The 18,541-nt window shown below is 45.0% G+C and overlaps 2 protein-coding genes across 3 annotated transcripts in view; one reads left to right on the forward strand and one right to left on the reverse strand.

The window, feature by feature from the left end:
- CPNE2 (copine 2) overlaps positions 1 to 2,489 on the forward strand; it is a 43,227-nt gene extending 40,738 nt beyond the window's left edge. For both annotated transcript variants that reach the window (XM_027646594.1, XM_027646593.1), the window contains exons 15-16: positions 790 to 1,026; positions 1,901 to 2,489. In XM_027646594.1, coding sequence (XP_027502395.1) covers positions 790 to 1,026; positions 1,901 to 2,008 — 345 coding nt within the window. In that variant the 3' untranslated portion in view covers positions 2,009 to 2,489. The remainder of the gene's footprint in view (positions 1 to 789; positions 1,027 to 1,900) is intronic.
- Positions 2,490 to 5,610: 3,121 nt separating this feature from the next.
- Positions 5,611 to 18,541, reverse strand: part of FAM192A (family with sequence similarity 192 member A) — a 15,228-nt gene continuing 2,297 nt past the window's right edge. Inside the window, exons 2-7 of the mRNA XM_027646667.1 lie at positions 17,337 to 17,482; positions 17,062 to 17,160; positions 13,628 to 13,749; positions 9,479 to 9,612; positions 7,457 to 7,521; positions 5,611 to 6,353 (exon numbers count right to left, since the gene is read on the reverse strand). Of these exons, the coding sequence (XP_027502468.1) occupies positions 6,136 to 6,353; positions 7,457 to 7,521; positions 9,479 to 9,612; positions 13,628 to 13,749; positions 17,062 to 17,160; positions 17,337 to 17,466 (768 nt within the window). The 5' untranslated portion in view covers positions 17,467 to 17,482 and the 3' untranslated portion in view covers positions 5,611 to 6,135. The remainder of the gene's footprint in view (positions 6,354 to 7,456; positions 7,522 to 9,478; positions 9,613 to 13,627; positions 13,750 to 17,061; positions 17,161 to 17,336; positions 17,483 to 18,541) is intronic.

Below are 18,541 nucleotides of genomic sequence, written 5' to 3' on the forward strand. Positions count from 1 at the left end.
CACACGCAAGCTGCATAATGTGCCAAAATTGAACCATTACTTTCCCTGGAGATGGAGGAGATGGGAATTTTGGGGGTCCACATGCTCCAGATTTGCTGAGCTGAGTCCAGCAGGATGGTCTATCCGTCTGTTTGCTTGTCCATCCCCCTCCAGCTCTGCAGGACTGGCCCTGGTGCCCTCTTTTTCCCAAGGGAAGGGGAGAGGGTTCCAATGCTGCTGATGTGTCATCCCCCCATCTTGCTGGTACCCTCTGCACCCCCCTCAGTGCCTCCAATATCCACGGCTTTGTACAGGACAAACTCTGAGCATGGGACAGCCCTCCCCACCCCCCACAGCCTGGCACTGGAATACAGGAGATGCTCCCCATTGGTGCAGGGACACGTCGACGTGGAGCACCCCAAAACACACCCCACTGTGTGCAGGCATGGGGAGATTTCACCTCCCAGCTGGGCTCATGTCCCAGCCCCAAACTCCTCCTGGCCCTCACACAGAAGCTCTGCACAGACTGGAGGTTGGGGTTTTTTTCCATCATTAAGTACACAGTAAATAAGAAAAATATTTTTGGGGGGGAGTTGGTTTGTTGTTTTTTACGATCTTTCAAAAATCAACACCTGGATTTCTGTGTTCTGCTAAAGGGGTTGATGCCAGCTGTCCTGGGAAGTGGTGAACCTTGCTCCCAAATACCCAGGGGACCTGCCACCCCTCAACACGTGGAGCATCCTGGCCACTTACAGCCCACAGGCTCTGGCATCCCACTGGGTCTGACCCTCTGCCCTTTCCCCTCCACAGCAATACTTCATCCTCCTCATCATCACGGACGGGGTGATCAGCGACATGGACGAGACGAGACACGCCGTGGTGCAGGCGTCCAAGCTGCCCATGTCCATCATCATCGTGGGGGTGGGCAACGCTGACTTTGCTGCCATGGAGTTCCTGGACGGGGACAGCCGGGTGCTGCACTCCTACACTGGCGAGGAGGCCGTGAGGGACATCGTCCAGTTCGTGCCCTTCCGGAATTTCCGCAACGTGAGTGTGGGCAGCGGGGAGGGGATCACAGGGAGAAACAGGGTGTCAAGCCTGGAAATGACCCTGGAAGTGGAGCAACACCGGTAGAGGCAAGAGGTACCTGCCTGTCTTACCATCCCTCAGTGATGCTCCGTCACTGACCACGTAAATCAGCGCTGCGGGCAGGGACAACAGTGCTCCTCATCTCTGTGGTGGGCTCCACTGGAGCATCCCCCCTGTTCCTCCGCCTCCTGTCATTGTCAGGCAGGTGGGAGCAAAAACCCGTGAATCATAACAGGGTCTGGGTTCCCACAGCAAGCTGGAGCAGCAGTGGGCTCGCATCCCTCACCACAGTCCCATGCTGGCCTCTCCCATTCAGGCCTCATCCAGCACCTGTGATGTGCCACACACCAAGGGCTTAATGCCCTGCACCCCTGGGCCCTCCTGGTGCTGGTAGAAAGGGGCAATGCCAGGACTGGCCATACACATGTCCCCTCTGTGGGATGGCCCATCGTGATTATCCAGGAGTCAGCCCTGGGTCGGACACTGTTGCTGGCACAGGATTGCCCACGGATGCAGAAAATCAGCTTGTGCTTATCTCCCCCCTTTTTGCAATTAATCAGTGTAGGTCTGTTCCACTTCTTGTTACTCACACCCGGGTTTTCTGACCTACCCAGGATGTTTTATTCCTCCCTACCAGTGAATTACCTCCTGTAGGGAAAGTGTAGTATAGAATATAACAATCCCAGGTGTATAAAATGCTGGCTACCAGTAGACTCTAGGGGGTATTAAATGAAATGCCACAGTCTGGAGCTGGGGGACAGCCCAGCCATGTTTGCTTGGTCGGTCCCCTGTGGCTGTTCTAACGCTGGTGTTGTTTCCCTCCGGCCCACAGGTCCCCAAGGAGACCCTGGCCAAAGCTGTGCTGGCAGAGCTGCCCCAGCAAGTCGTGCAGTACTTCAAGCACAAAAACCTGCCACCCATCAACTCGGAGCCCGCGTAGAGCTGTGCCAGGCTGCTCCCTCTGCATGTTGCCGAAGCCTGTTGGTCCTACCGAAAGCGCATTCCACATGCTCTTAAGAGAAGAATACCCTCCCTGAAACACTTTGTACTTCCTAATTTAATTGCTAAGTTCCTAACACTCATCCCAGCGAAGCGTCTGGATTCATTTTGTACAGTCTCGGCCCCAGGTAACACTAAGCAGCCAGGCCATGCCTTGGTCCTGGCTCTGTTGAGTCACTTTTCAGTATTGAATGTACTTTGTAAAATTTCAGTGGAACAGGATACAATTTTTATGATCAAAACTTGCTTTTTCCAAGCAATGAAATGCTTAATATATTATTATCATTCAATGAACTGGTCGTTGTATAGTTCATGTATTTGTGTTGTACCTGTACATCCGTCAGGCTCTGTGTTCATTTTTATACTGTGTACATGTTATATTTGTTATACTCAGGTTAATAAAGAAACTTGGACATTTAAAACAAGGGTCTCCTAAGATGGGAAGGTCTGGGAGCAGCTTATGTGGTCAGCAGTGCTGGGTGTTTGGGAGTCACCCCAAATGGCCTGTTCTGGTCCCTCAGTCGCTCTCTCTGCTCAGTGTTTCTACTCCTTGTGCCCTGGCATCAGCCCAGGCTGTCAAGGGCAGTGTGCCAGAGGGGGATTTACTGAAAGTGGATGTGGATGTCCCAGGGAGGGCAGCATCCCCTCTGTGCCTGCCTGAGCTAAGGACAGGGGCCTGGTGTGTGCACACACGTGTGTGCTTGGAAAAACACTGGTGAACCCACAATGAACCACCGAAAGAAGTTTCATGGTTCACTACTGCTTCATCTCTAGAAATTCTTCCGAGTCTGAGTAACAGAAGCTCCCTCCTGCCTGGGCTGGGTAATGAAATCCAGCTCTCCAGCAGCTCCTTTGAGCTGCTCATCAGCAACGTGTTATCTTCAGTGCTAATTGCTGCTTTCTGCTGTTCTTAACTAGATTAAGGTCTTTTGAAGCTGAATATGCTTCAAAACGTCTGGCAGGGATCACCAGCCGTACTCCAAACTCAAGTAGACTTGACCTCCCTTTTCCCCATCAGCGGAAGCGCTTCAGGTGGGAGGTTGGTGTCCCCGTGTGAAGCTGGCAGCCCACTGCACACACACGTGCTCCTGGCTGTGCTCTCTGCCACCAACCACCACCAGCAAACGTGTGGCTGTCACTGCTGCCCCCCAGGCACCAGCACAGGGGCTGCCCCAGGCAGTCCCACAGCACCAGGTCAAAGCTGACAGAGAGGCCCCGAGTCGGCTCCAAGCAGGCCCCGGGTGAGCTCCATCCCTTGGGAGAGGTGGGACTGCTCCGTGAAACCTCTGCCTTGCAAAAACACCCTGGAAGGGAAAATAAACAACCAACACCACCCTTTTCCAAAGGGAGAAGCAGCCCTTGAAGAGTGGTTTGTTTGAAATAATGCTGTATCCAGCTCAGCTTCCAGATCGAAGTCTGTGGCTTTGGAAAAATTGTTGGAGTTTTTTGTTGGGTTTTGTGTTGTGTTTTTTTCTTTTAATTTCCATAAGAGAACCTCACACGCAGCTGCAGAAGCTCATAAGCTCTTCTTCTAGTAGAGTGTTTGTGGGGGTTTGTCGTTTTTTTTAACACCTCTCTGAAGCTTTAACAACTAGCACAGACAACGAGCCGTTTATTGAGCTGTCCATGGGGAGGGGCTGAAGCACACACACGATGCAGTCGTGGTTTTTTTCTTAAAATAACAACAAAAAAAAAGACAAAAACAAACAAACAAAAAAACCAAACAAAAAAACCCCAAACCAAACAAAAAACCCCCAAAACCAAACCAACGAACAAAACAAACAAACAAAACCCCCACAAAAAACCCCAAATAAAATAAAAAAAAACCACAACCCCCTCCCCTCCCCAAAAAAACAAACCAAAAAACAAAACACAAAAAAAAAAAAATCTAAATCCACCACTGGTCGACAGAGTTGTTGGAACCAGCTGGAGTCAGCTTTGTCAGCCCCAGGGCAAGGTTACTGCCACAGCTGCCCTTTTCAGGTCTGATTTATCCTACATCCCCTTCACTCTTCACTTTCCAGCACCTCTCTCAGGGCACTGGAGTATTTTAAGGTCAGATGGCTTCTAACTGTACGAAGGTAAATGGGACTAATGGATGGAGTGAGGAGCTGGGACAGCTTTGCAGTTTGTTTACATGGGCCAGGCCCTGAGAACAGCAGGGCTGACTCAGACTCAAAGGCATTCCCCAACTGCCCTATTCTGTTCTTCTAGGAACAGGAGGAAAGTGGAGGGCTCTCACATCTGCTTTCCCTGGATTATGTCTCCCCCTGGCCTTGCATGGTCCACTATAACCACCATCACCCCCCTCCTGATCTCACCTGCAGCCCCTCTGCATCACCACCACCATCACACCTGCTGCAACTGGCTGACAACTGCCACTATAAATTTCTGTCTAATTCAGCCATTTTGGCTGCAGCTGTGCAAAATATCACTCAGGAAAATGGCCCCAGCGTGCTCACAGCTGGGCCAGGCTGCTCTGACTCTCTAGTGAGATTTCTGATGTAGCTCAGTGCCAGGAAGGACACTGGCAGCTCTGACACCATCTCCTCAAGGCTCCTGCAAACACAACTTTCATCAAAAAACATGCATTTTTTGTGCACTGCTTCCATTTCACTCCAAAGCTCAGTATAATGAAAGTCATCAAAAGCAAAGCATTAGGGAGGCTGCAAGAGATCTACCTATTTTCCACCTGAAAGTGCCATAATTACAGTAGCTAGGGAAGAGGCAGGATAAACTCTGGAGCAAACACAGGAGGTGCCAGGAAGCCCAGAACAGGGGAAAAAAAAAAAAAATCAGTGTGTTTGTAAGGATCTGATTGTGGAACAGGGCTGTGCAAACAGAAGGGGTATTTGGCTAAGGATAGCTTCATTGTGAGCATAACTCTCCCTGTTTTTCTTTGGGAAAGTTCAACACTCAAGCTAAGGCATGAATCCACTAAAGGCCTTCAGTTTTCACTGCTTTTAGCCCAGCTGCTCTCTCAGAAGTGCAGTACATAGAGCAGGGCTGTGAGGGATTGTCACAAAGACCCTTCCACCCCTGAGCAGTTGAGCTGAGCTGTTCCAACCCTGTGACCTCCCATTAGCCCTGTCTGCCCACACAGGAGAAAAGGATGGACCCTCAGCCCTCCTTCCTGCTCATGCCTGGCTCCTTGGTCCACCCATAAACATGTCCATGTAAGATTTCTGAAATTCAATACATCTACAAGGATGATGTTGTTCTCCAGCTTCTGTACAAAGAGGTTTGGCTGAGCTGGGGAATCCCACCTGCTCTGGAGTCATGTTCTTCAGGACACTGCTGCTGAAAAGCTGAATTCCTTGTCAAGTGCTGGTGCAGGAGCAACAGCCTTTGAGCAGAAAAGCCAATTGCAGCTTCTGTGAACTCACTCAGACCAACAGTTTTCCATCACCACCTCTGCATTTGTAGGAGGCTGCCTTGTACCTCTCCTGGCTGGCAGTTTGAGGAAAGGGCTGGTTGGGTAGAGCAGAAATTGCTTAATGGAATGAGAACAATTATGAATGGCACAAGCAGAGATAAAAAAAATGCATTCAGAATGTCTTTAATCATGTAACACTAAAACTTCTTTACAGTGTCATGGCAAGCTACACTTCACCATCTGCTCAAATTTGGTTCTGCCCCCATTTCTCAAATGCAGAATAAAAATGACATTTTAAAACAGAACACATGGCTGTTTCTACAAGACTTCACTGCTTCAAGTGAGTATTTTTGCTTGTTAGTCTTGTATAAACTTCTTAAATCAACATAATTCTTTCCATAAGAATTGTAAAAGATAAAGCTCTCTCCTCCTTACCCTCAGACCTTCGTGACACGAGGTGTGCTTTCTGCTTTAGGATGGCAGCTTTTCCTCAAGGCTCAGTATGCACCCCAGAAATGGAAAGTTGGGAGTGGGGGGGGGAAGATATAATGAGTTGTTTTAGGAGTATCTGAGTGTATTAAGGTTTAGAGGTTAGCTAGAAAGATTATATTTGGGGCAGAGGGATGCGACAAGCATCCATCAGGGCTTTGGAAGATACTCTGCACTACATTACACACGGAGGAGGGATTTTGTTATGGACCATCAAAGAAACTGTTGCCACGAAAGACAGAAGAGACAATCTTTCCAGTGGAATTAATGGTGCCCTCACTGTCTGAGCTGGACTCCGAATCGCTGCTCCCCGAGTAGGCGCCCAGGCCCGGCAGGATCCCAATGCACACGGCGGCTGAGGGACAGTGCACTGTGGAGCCTCCCACGGAGCTGCTCCCCAGGGGAACACAGGAGGGTTTTTCTGGAAGAGAGATACCCCAGTCAAACAGAGGGAGTGTGGGAAAGGCCTTTCAATCAGCCCAGGAACTGCCAGGTGTCACTCACCTGCTTTTGCCATACAAGCAGCGGATGACTGCAGGATTTAATTAAAGCATAAGGCAGCTTTGTGCTGCAATAAAGCCATTCTGACAGGAAGGACTTGCTACCTCAGGGGATTTTTTTTTTTTTTTTCTCATCACTAGTTTAAGCCCAGCTCTATGCTGGCATTACAGATTTTTTATTCTAAAGCTGTCAGTTTGATGCTTGTCAAGTACCAAACCCACTAAATAAGAATAAATAGCTCTGCTTTGTGTAGCTGAGTATTTTTTTTTTGCAATGTAACAACATAGTTGAGGAAAAGTTTTATTCCATCGTTTTGCTAGTCAACATCTCCCATCTTCCATGGCTAATTAATTATTTCCACTGTTCTGAAAGTTTACTGAACAGAAGGAGATTCAGGAAGCGCCTTGGGTTGTCATTACACAATTGCAGCTCGCCCGATTTGTGTCAGAGTATCTTGACAGCAAGTCAACTGCAGCCCTGACAGCTAAGGCTGAAACACAGCTTAATTTTTCTTCTAGTTCCTCACAGTTTTCTGAAACAAATTGACTTCAGGATGGACAGAATCACATCATAGCGTGAAAAGTTAAAGTGGATGTACACAAACACATCCAATGCTGCTGTGGAGAGGAAGGGGATGAGCAGCTCTCCATGTCTCCTGCCAGCAGAATAAGCAATAGGCTTGAAATGCACCCAGGGAGACTCCCATTAGTTACCAGGTAAAAGTCTTTCAAATTAAAATCAGTTAAGCATTAGAATAAAGTCCCTAAGGTGCACAGTCTCTATCTGTGGAGACTTAACAGCAGCTTAGACAAACATCTGTCAGGACTGGTCCAGGCAGGGAACCTGCAGCTCTCTTTCCTGTGAAGCCTGTTGGCACCTACATTTACCATTTCTACTGTTCTAAGAGTGTCTGTGCTGTCTTGTACAATGAAGAACCAGAAAAGCAAAACCAGGTTTTACCCCAAGCCAGTTGCTGTTCAGTGACAGACACACAGCTTCCCACATGGAGAAGTCAGGACATACCTTGATTCTTTTCATCGTGATCAGTATCTAATTTCAACCTCTTCACACTGTTACCACCATCTGAACTGTGGAAAAAAATAAGAAAGTGTCTTGTTCCTCATAAGCAACCACTTAATTACTGTGAAGTAATTGATACATCTTTGCCAAAAATGCTACAGTGGATGCCAGCAGGATCCCTTGATGACCATCACCACTTCTGACTGCCTTTAGCTGAGGCTCCCTGGAGAACGTGCAGGATCCAAGGAAGCGTCAACACCTACACTGCTATCACCTGTTAACCTGGGAAACAGGAACATGCCTCTGGGAGCCCAAGTCAAACCTCCTGCACAGCAACCCAGAGCCGCCTATCCAGTGGGATGTACCCCACAGGAGACTGGGAATGACTGCCTGAGCTTCAGACACCCCCCACACCACAGCCTTGCACATGTGGATGGGCACCACACTTGCTGGTGCAACATCCGTGGCTTTCCCCTTCCCCCTCCTACAGAGCCTGTTCTAAAATGTCTGAAAATCTTGCACCCAGTAAGAAGCCCAGTAGGTTTTGCAGCAATTCACACACAGCTGCAGCATCCAGAAAAGAGTCCTTTCCGGGTCCAAAGTGGTGTTGGGGGAAAGGAACATGACCCAGACTTCTGACTCTTCAGAGCTTCTATGGCTCTCCCCTGTCACTGCCCAGATTCCATTCCCCCTGCCCTGCATGTTCCCAATCCTAAGCCATCCACAATAAACAAATGCTTCCCAGCTTCAGCTGTGATGAACTGATGAAGTATGAGCATTATTATGCATTAACTCTTTTCTGTCCCTGTCAGAACATGCAGTTCAGACCCTGTGCAGGGAGCTTTTAATAGCAAGACATCCTTTACAGGAAATTACAGAGCTCAGGGAGCAGATGTTGAGCTCACACTACACTTGCTTTGGGCCACTTCGCAATAGAAGATAAGATGGCAAAAATAGAAGACTGCAAAGCAAGTCTGCGATGGCATTGACATGTCAGTTAAGATGCTCTCTTCAAAATGATGCCATCTGCAGACTTCAGAAGTGCCACTAAGCACATGCCAGCTCCTTTTCTACATCCTACTGGGTTAAGTACTAATAGTTACAAGACAAAACCAACATTGTTGGCTGCTTGTTATCAGTTCAGGGCTTTTCTTCTCTGCTTTCCGAAAACCCAAACTACCACCCAACCCCACACACATTAAGGGTGGAAGTGCTTACTTCAGTTTTCAGACATGCAATTACTGCTGTACTGGGAGCCAAACAACACCCTACAAGATAAGCTTCTAAAATAATCTTGCATTCTCTGAGACAATTCAAACACACTGACTGAATTTGGAGATGCCAGTAATCATCTTAAGTATTAGATGATTCATCTCTGGGAAATAAGTCTGGTCCCACATGCCTAGTTTCTCCATAACCTGTGGCACACCAGCAGCTGCGTTTGTGGGCCAAGATCAAAACAGCAAACACGTCACAAACCCAGCTGCCATCTCCCTGGGATGGAAAGGGTGGTGATGTATCAGTGCAAAGGACTGAGGAACAAGGTAAGTTTGCCTGATGCCCTCAGGACCAAACTGCTACACAAAGCTCTTCTCTTGTAACTTTGTCTCCCACATGCTGCCCCCAGCAGCAATTAAAACAATCCACTGTAAGCACAGGTGAAATGGGCTGATCCATTATGCAAATGTGAACGAATTCACATGAGTGAGGTGACACTGATATCTATAAATAGAGATGTAAAACAGATTCCCTCCAGATCCCCAAGCAGGATTGCCCCAAGCACTCTAGAATGAAGAGTCTACCCACTTGCTTTACACACACTTATCTATTTGAATTGCTTCATGTTTTTCCCCACAGTTTGTCAGAGCCTATAGAAACAAGGCTGGTCTTTTCTTATACCTTCCCCCTTTTTTTCTTTAGGGCTAAGGTTTACACCTCACTCTCTGGAGGCAGTTTTGGCCTGCCTCCCTTTACACTGCTAACTGGGTTCCGTTCCTCATGAATTTATAGAGGTGTGAAACTAACCTTCTGTGTTTCACAGCTCCTGCCAACAGCTTTGCCTGAGAGAATTTGTTCTTGTTTTCCACTGACTTCATGGGCAATTTCTTCTCAGTTTCCTTCTTTGGGTCCATACTGACTCCCACTTTGGTGAGAGTGCTGTGAATTAAGGGTTAAGGATCAACTGGAAGGAACAGGGAGAACAGACACTTCCTCTCGGATATATTTAGCCAGCTCTGCTGACAGCAACGACCGAAGTTCATTCACATATTCTATCAAAATAAACTTATTTGTAATGACATTTAGCTGGTACCCTCAGCCAAAACATAACAGGACCTCACCCTCTGGGGTCAGACCTCCCTCAGGTATCAATACCAGCTCTCCCTGTGAAGACATCCAGGCAGTAGCCCAGGAGCTGCTGCTCTGAAGCCAGAAAGGTGCAACACATGACACCCAGCACCCACGAACACACCCATCATCCTGCCTTTACCTAAAGGCCTTAGGAAAGCAAAAAGGTCAGGCTTGGACCAAAACAAACAAACCAACCAAACAGGCAATGCAGTACTTCCCCTTCTATGGAGGTCAACGCATTTGTAATTCATATTTGCTGCTCCAAACTCTAATCCTTATCAAAAAAACTAAGTACCAATATGTGTGCTCACTTCCAATCCTAAACCTTCCTTTTGCTGAGCCCAGCAGATTTCAGCCTACCAAGGCAAAACAGTTCCATTTTCAGCTTTGCCATTTATCACTCTGTCTTTTCAGCTCCTCTCTCTATAAGGACCACAAGGCTGTTACTGCTGGTCTGAGCACCAACCCCAAGAGGAAGCAGACATTGATTAAGGGTGAGTGTGGTCCAAGATTCACCCAAAAAACCTGCGACTGCACAGAAAAACTAAGTAGTTTAAAACAGTGTTAGCAAGATGGGATGCAGATGAAAACTATAAGGAGGTGGAGAAGCTTAAGCAGGTTCTCAGACAGGATAAGGAGGAGCTGGGTCTCTGTTATCAAGACCCACTCACTGCACACACCCTGAACAGATCTCCCGTGGCAGGACCTAGTCCTGCCCTGATAACATTTAATGCCCATCTGTATGTGGTGAAGAGAGGTCTGTCAAAGGCCCTGCTTGTCGATGAGGTGCCATGGGAGTCACACAAGCTTCTGCAAAACTCACAAACTGCACACAGTGAAGGCAAATTAGCCTAATTTCAAAGCACGTTTATAAACTCACATCTAGCTTTCTAACAGTTTCTTTGACTCCAGTTGCACAGCTGGAGTTTCACAGGTACCCCAGTCACTGCAGACAAATACTGGATAGGGAATTTCATGTTGATGGACCACATATTTTGAAGCCAGAGCATTTTTCCCCCCAGTGAAAACCAAGTGTACTTTGGTTTGAAGCGACACACTCGGTCTCCAACCAGAAGGGTTCAGATGCCACTCCTTATTAGATTTTCCTAAGGATACAGCAGTAACTCAGACTGCTTCTTACCCCAACCAAGTCTTCTCAGCCAAAACCAATGTTCAATTTTATTCCTTTTTAGGATGGCACAGGAGTGCCATCCTGTGGCTGTCCAAAGCCATCTGAAAGCTCGTTGTGTCGAACACAGTTTGATGTTGCAACACACGACTCCTTCCACCCACTGCAGTGTTCAGCTTCCACACTTTGGTCCATATCACCTTGTTATGTTCTAAGACTGCACTACAAAAGCCCAGCTAAGGAACCTAAAGGCTTCTCTTTTAAAAGATACCAAATTACAGGCTTTTCACTTCTGTCCAGCATGGCATTTCCCTAAAACTCCTTAACTAGAAAGGCACAGCACATTTTTAGTAGATATTTTATACATACTGCTGCCATTAGCAAATGTAATGCTATACCCAGCCAAGAAGTGTTCCCCCTCAGGAAGACAACATCAGAAATAAACCTCTCAATCTAAATATCAACTGCATTAAACAAGCTGTCCTACAGAAAAACCTGCTTCTTGGAAGGGGGATGGTTCCCACATATACATAGGTGTGAAGACCAGAGGATGTTGTTCTCAAACACTTCTTGGATCTGGCTCTAAAAAAAAATATCTGCAAATCTTTAATCACTGTCAGACCAGTGGGGTCTGGATAGGGTAAGGAGCAAACACACCCAGCTATTCATGCAAGAGGAAGTAAAATTCCTGGTCATCCATGCATATGAATTTCTTATGCTTATGAGTGCACTAAAATATTCCAAAGTATGGTTACCCAGAAGATATATGATTTCATGATTGTTCAACATAAAAAAAATGAAGCAAAAAGAAGAAAAAAAAAAACCCTCCATACTTGAATATTTATATAAGTTTTACCACTAAATTAATGCCTCTGGGTAGCTTAAACTGGATGCTACACCAGGAAAAAGAGCAAATAATCAAACCCAGTGGGTTGACATTCCTCCTATTAGTTTGGGAGGGCACTTGAACAGTACCTCTAGATGCAGCATATTTGCCTAGTGCCCACTTTTTTTTTTGTCACTGTAGTGATAAACCATCAGTAACAACCTGCAGATGCAAAAAAACACCTTTTGCATTTTTAGAAGAACACCACCAAAAATTCCAAACGCAGACGAATCACTTTGCAAGTTGCTCTGAGATTGCTTGAAATATTATGGTTAAATAAAAAAATTGCAAAGAAGAAATGGAACGGGCAACGCTTCCCAATTTCCCACAGAATGAGGTGACTATAAAACATTTCCCCTCCTTCCACCCCATCAGCAGTAAGTTCTACAGATTCATTTACAGCACGACTTCAGACCCAGAGGCACCAATATCACTGAGACCACAAAGACTGAGGTAAGATGGCCTGTACACCTTGATCAGGCCCTGCTCAGGAAATTCAGGATCAGTGTGTTATGTGGCTAATTCGAGACAACTCCAGATCCCCTCTGGGCTGGTATGGTTCACCCCAGATGAATGTGACATGAGGAGAGCTGGCAGCTGCTGCCCCAGCACAGTCCTACACTGCACAGCCCCGGATCAGCCAGACCCGCGAGCAACATCACCCAAACTAAATATAGCCCATGAACATCCCATTATTAGCTCCAACAAATCATGAAAATACTCCAAATCCAACAACTAGCTGCAGCCTATTTCTGCACTAAAAAAATGAGTCAGTGTTTCTTTTACTTAAACACATTCCTGAGCTAATTTAGATGCTCTTCACAGTACTCACCCTCCAAGCTGTAAATCACTGACTAACACAAGGTAAGGCTGATCTTTGTAGCATCAGTACTAACCAGTTTTATGTGCTGACTGGTTTTGGTCACCTCCTTGTGTACACAAGCTCTTTTATTTATACTAAAGCATCTTTGAGAACTTGTATTTTGTTCACTGATGACTTAACAGCAATGGAGACAAAGATTCAATCTGCACAGATTCAGTAAACCTCAAAAAAGCAACATTTTGCTCAGCACAGAAATCATCAAGTCATTCCAACGCCCCTTGACTGGCACTAATCAGAGAGAAAAAACATCCTATATTATTCTCTAGCACATTTTAAAGAAAATTTGGCATTTAACAGCAAAGCCAAATTGTGCTGCTCTCAGTACTGCCTACAAGTGTGTATTACCCAAAGGAGCCAAGTCTCCATGGGCACTGACTTCCCAGAAGAAAGTCAGTGCATTGGCACAGATGTATTTAATTTCTCATCCTGCAGATATCAGCAAGGGAAAAAAGCATCTAATGCTTCAAGAAGAGATACAAGAGAGAGCAATTCAAACATTATTTCAAACAAGTATGCTGAAATCAGGCAATATGCAGGTAAAAAAATTAAAAGAGAGCATTTACGTTTCAGTAAGAAGACAAAAGCAGAAGATTAGAAGTAACAGGATGTTTTTCCTTTGTGCTCTCTTTCTGGTTTTAGTGATGGCATTTCATGCACTCAATAACAGAAAAAAACCCAACCCACTACCAAACCCCAAAACAATGGAGAGGGGAGAAGGAAAGAAAAGTACCAGAGATATGTGAGGGCTGAAGGGGGGAATATCAAACATTACAGTGGTCTACAATGAAAACATTAAACTCTGGAAGTCTATCACTGTACACGTTCTGTAAAGAAGTTTTATAAAAATAATGTCAATGACAGAACAAAACTACAGCCCACTCTTACCCTCCTCTAGGTAACCAGCAGCCATTTTAATGCAAAGGATATTCTGTACTCATTAAGTTCTTTCAGCTCTTCTTCCCTTCGTTGCTTTTCTAGTAGCTCCTGCTGCCGAGAAACCTCATCAAGGAAATGTGTCTCATCTTCATCTAAGCCTCTTACCATATTTTCTGAATAAAGAAAAGAATGCATATGGATAAGCTAAAACCACTTAGGAAGCAGACAATTATCATGTGTTACTTCATCACTGTCTTACAACGTTTTCCGATGACTTCAAACAGCCCCATAAACGTAGGGAAGTGTCCATGTTCTCACATACAACATTTCCAGGACTGCCAAGGTAGGAAAATTTGCACTGGGAACACAGGGAGCAGAGTCTTGGGTGAGTGAATGGGGTACTCCAGCAGCCACGCTGCTGTGCCAAGGAGAGGGTACAAAGCAAACTCCACAAGCTCTCTGCTGGATCGTGTAATTAAGGAGTAAAAATACTTCCCAGTTAATCATCCTGGATGCTAACAAGGCAAAACTCTCACACACTCAAGCACAAAAACTGCAACAAACTCACACAGTTTGAACACAGCACTATTGCCACAGAGAGAAGCCCAACAATTCGCAGGAAGCCGTGAAACGCTGTTGGACTTGTCGATATAATTAAGGAAAATTGACCTTAATTGAAAACTTCAAAGTTTTCAGACAGGCAGCCTTTCTGCAGTTCTGAAACACCATTTGGAACAGGTTACACAAAACAAGGAATAACCACAATAAGCAATGATTTGGCTTCAGACACTAAGTTTAAACCTGTCTCCTCAGAATCTCTTCTTAAACCAACCAGTAACTGGAAGGAACCTCATCACTTCTCCCCATAAATCTTGCTTCAAAACAGGAAGCACATTTTCTTGAAGCAAACAATTAGTCAACTAGTTCATATTGACATCCCTTTAGAGAAATAATTTTTAAAAAGTAGAAGCAAGACAACTCCTAAATTCCAAATACAAATAAATTCTTTCTAAACAGACTATCCTACACTAAGGAAAGTACAGGCTGGTGCAGCAGGAAGGTCTTTTATTTCCTGCTCTGCAGAAGTTCAATGCCTCTTGATCAAATCATTTAGTTAAAAAGTTAATAAAAAATATTTTTTAGAAAAAAACAAGTCTTGTTGTTTGTAGTCATCCTCAGAAAATCTTAGCCCAAACATCACCCTTAGTCTTCATTAAAGTTTAATTCTGTGGGAGGATTTTTAGGCTTTTACATGAGGTCACTGTGGGTTTTTTTCAACCTTCACCCACATAATCAAGCCCTATTTGTTTTAATAGCAAACTAAGAAACCCATTTACACTGATAATTGGCAAGCTTCTGCCTTTGACAAAAAAGCTCTAGAAATCAATTATTATTTGAGGTTATTTTATAAAGGCTGATCCCTACTCCTTCCAACTCATGCAGAGCTCATTCATAAATCTTTAAACAGTAACTTGTAGCACTCACTGCTACTGCTGAGGGCCCCTTCAGAGAGCAAAAGTAGTGAAACTCAGGACACTTTTTGAAGTAAATGACATGAATTAATTTAATTTTCTGCTTGTCTCATCTGCAAACTAAGAGGAAGGCTGCTACCCATTCCAGTACTTGATTTACTGAAGCAAAGGGAAGATGTTGCAGGTCTAAGACAACTGGGTAAGGGGAACTATTACTTTGAACAGTTATTGGAAGCCCTTCCCATCCAGGCTGACAGCAGTCAGTTTTTGGGTGGCTCCTTGGGCAAGAACTGCTTAGTCACATCAAAGATGACTGGGAGCAAAAGTTTACTGAAGTAAACTGGAAACTCTCCAGCTGGAAAGAATCCTGTAGGTCCAGTTGAGACTCTAATGCATTAATTATAGAGATAATGACATTATCTGTACTTGCCACTTTTCACCACCAAAAATAAGCGAAACTCAAGAGACTGGAAAAAACTTTCACTTGTCCTTATTTTGGTTACCACAATTGTGCAGGAAGAAAATTTTTAAAGTTCCATTTTAGAGAATACTAGGATTATTTTCTCATTTAAAATGCCCTACCATTCTACCAAAATTACTTTACTTTGAAAAGGAAGACATTCCTGCAATGCTGAATAGCCAAGCAGAAAGAACTGCTCGTCTGTAAATCAGTTTTTATCTACATAAAAGTTTTAGAGTAAGTTCATGTGTCAGTGCAAACACAATTCTTCAGCATGAAAGTTTCTCCTCCCAGGTTCCCTCATCAGTTCTGACTGATAAGAATGACAGTGCACTAGACTTGTTTTCTACTCCTCAAAAATTCCCACGGACAGAAAAAATGCTTATGAACACTTTAAAGGCAAATTCAAGCACATTAGGGGACAAATCTTGTCACAAATGGCCAAACTGGCTGAAATCTGATAAGGTAAACCAGTGCTCCACTGATCTTTAGTTTGTCAGTTCCTCCCACTTACCTTCTCTCCAAGAAATCTGGCTACAGGAATGATCCTAAAAGCATCAACTAAACACTAGGAGTGGCAACCCTGGTAATCAGTGATGTACTCAACAGCATCTGCCGGGGCAGCTTCTAAGAACCCAAAGACTGAGCCACAGTTTTGTTCCATCACAGGAACAAAACATAGTTTTGTTCCATCACATCTCCTGTATTTTGTTCCAAATACAGGAGAAATTCTAGACAGAATCCAGTGAGCCAAAGTGGAGCTTAAAGAACATACAGCTTGAGTGTAAGGCTTCCAGTTAAAGAACCAAAATCAATTAGAGCCCACCTTAAAATGGAGTCCCACAGTATCATCCTCACTTCTCTTTATTTAGAGCCAATAGCTCCCTTTTTCCCAAAAAGGTTGACTAATAATTTTCTAGTTCTCATTATCATCTTTGCACTCAGCAGCACATACACAGATGATACAATGCAAAGGATTTTTCTATAAAATCAGAAAGTCAAACATCAGTAGAAATTAGTTCCCATTTCATCAGAACAGTTAACCATCTACTTTTTGAAGAATCAACACCTGGAAGTTTATTTCTTCCAAATAATACCCTTAAGTCTCAAATCACTTTTGAGTCAAATAATTACAGCTTGGAAATGTAACAGCTGCTGTAACAGGATTTCTGTTATTGACTGAAGCAGAATGGTCCTGTGTTAAAGCATGAGTTCAAGAGTCACTTTACATTTTCACTTTCCCATGAATCGCTGTCAGGTTTTGGTTTTGTGTTTGTTTTTTTTTATTTATTGTGCCATACAAGCCTAGCATTAGGTACTTTACAGGAATGCAGCTTCATAGCTGCAAACCACTTCTGAGTTTTGCATGTGTGCAGTGCTGCCTCAGTGCCCAGAGCAGCACTGAGAAACAGTTACTTGAGAAACCCAAGATTCCAATAACTCTTCTGAAGCCTCTGTTTCCCTCTCTGAGAGGCACACAGGACACAGGGATATGTCCCTTACTTGTGTACAGCTGTTGCACACAATACATTCAGTTTGCTGCTGGTGCTTACTGAATTTAAATTGCTCCTCAAACTCCTGCTGCTTCTTTTCTCTCTGTTCCTGGAGCCTTTCATACAACGACCGTGGGTCATAGGCCTCCTCTGGGCATTCTGAAAGGAACAAACCATATGTCAGAAACACCAAACTGCCAACAGTTCTTAGTTTCTTCATATATAAAAACCTTTTGAAATTACAGAATAGCTGCCATTGCCTTTTATTCCTGCTTTCCACAGAAGTGAAATATTCTCAGGTCTTTTTCCTGTACTCATTAAAGCCCACCCCATACCTTTTGGATCCTCAGGTTTCCGGACCTTTTCCCATTCCTCCTGCCTTCTCTTCCGTCGCTCCTCGAGCTCCGACTCAGACACAAACCTCTTGTTAATCACAAGGTCAGCAGTACCATCTCCCCCATCCATTGTGGAACAGTCTATCCTAAAAACACAAAGGGAAAGAGATATCAGGGGGCTTATTATACTTTCCAGTGAGTGAAACATTACTGAGCATCCTGAAAAACAGACCCGCTGCCCTTACAGTAAGTTCAGTTCTCCAAAGAAGACTGAACACTGAACTGATTGAGATACCCACTCACTTCATAACTGCTAAAACTAATAACACCAACCCATTACTCCTTCTCTATTCTTTTCTCATAGTTATGTCTTCCCTGCTAGTTGTCTGCCTCAGGCTGCTTTTCTGAAAGTCATATTTTAATGGATTTTTTTCCCCACTCCACTTTGTATTTACCTTGCTTAAAATAAATATTTTTTAAAAATTAACTCCCCCCCACACACCCCTACCTTCACATCCTTCTCCTTTTATTTCAGCTCTTACACCTCTCTGCTCTGAAGAAAGATACAGTTTATCTTTTTGCCCATCCTGTGAAAATTTGAGGAGGTTTGCCTGTTTCCATTTGTTGAATACATGTATTTATAAGTGATTAACAGTGAGATTTCAGAAATTAGCAACTGTCCTGGCTTTGGCTGGGACAGAGTTAATTTTCTTTTTAGTAACTGGTACAGGTCTGTGTTTTGGGTTTGGTATGACAATAACACTCTGCAGTTTTAGCTGTTGCTCAGCAGTGCTCATTCTAACTCAAGGACTACTCAGTGTCTCACACTCTGCCAGCGAGGAGCTGCACAAGAAGCCGTGAGGGAGCATGGCCAGGAGAGCTGTCCCCAGGTGGCCAAAGGGATATTCCATAGAACCATGACCACAGAACATCGTGCCCAGTATATAAACTGGGGGGAGCTGGGTGGGAGCTGCTGGCTGGGGACAGGCTGGGCAGAGGGTGCTGAGCAACTGTGACTCTCTCTCTCTCCTGCTTAGTTGCCAGCTGGGGTTAAACCACAACAGCAACTCATCCCTCCAGCCTCAGCAGCCTTTTGCAGCTCCCTGCAGGCAGGAGAGCTGGGCTGGGACAGGCTGGGCTGGGACAGGCTGGGCTGGGACAGGCTGGGCTGGGACAGGCTGGGCTGGGACAGGCTGGGCTGGGAC

The sequence above is a fragment of the Corapipo altera genome, unplaced genomic scaffold (genome assembly GCF_003945725.1).
Source record: "Corapipo altera isolate COAL_440 unplaced genomic scaffold, ASM394572v1 62, whole genome shotgun sequence".
Lineage (NCBI taxonomy): Eukaryota > Metazoa > Chordata > Aves > Passeriformes > Pipridae > Corapipo > Corapipo altera.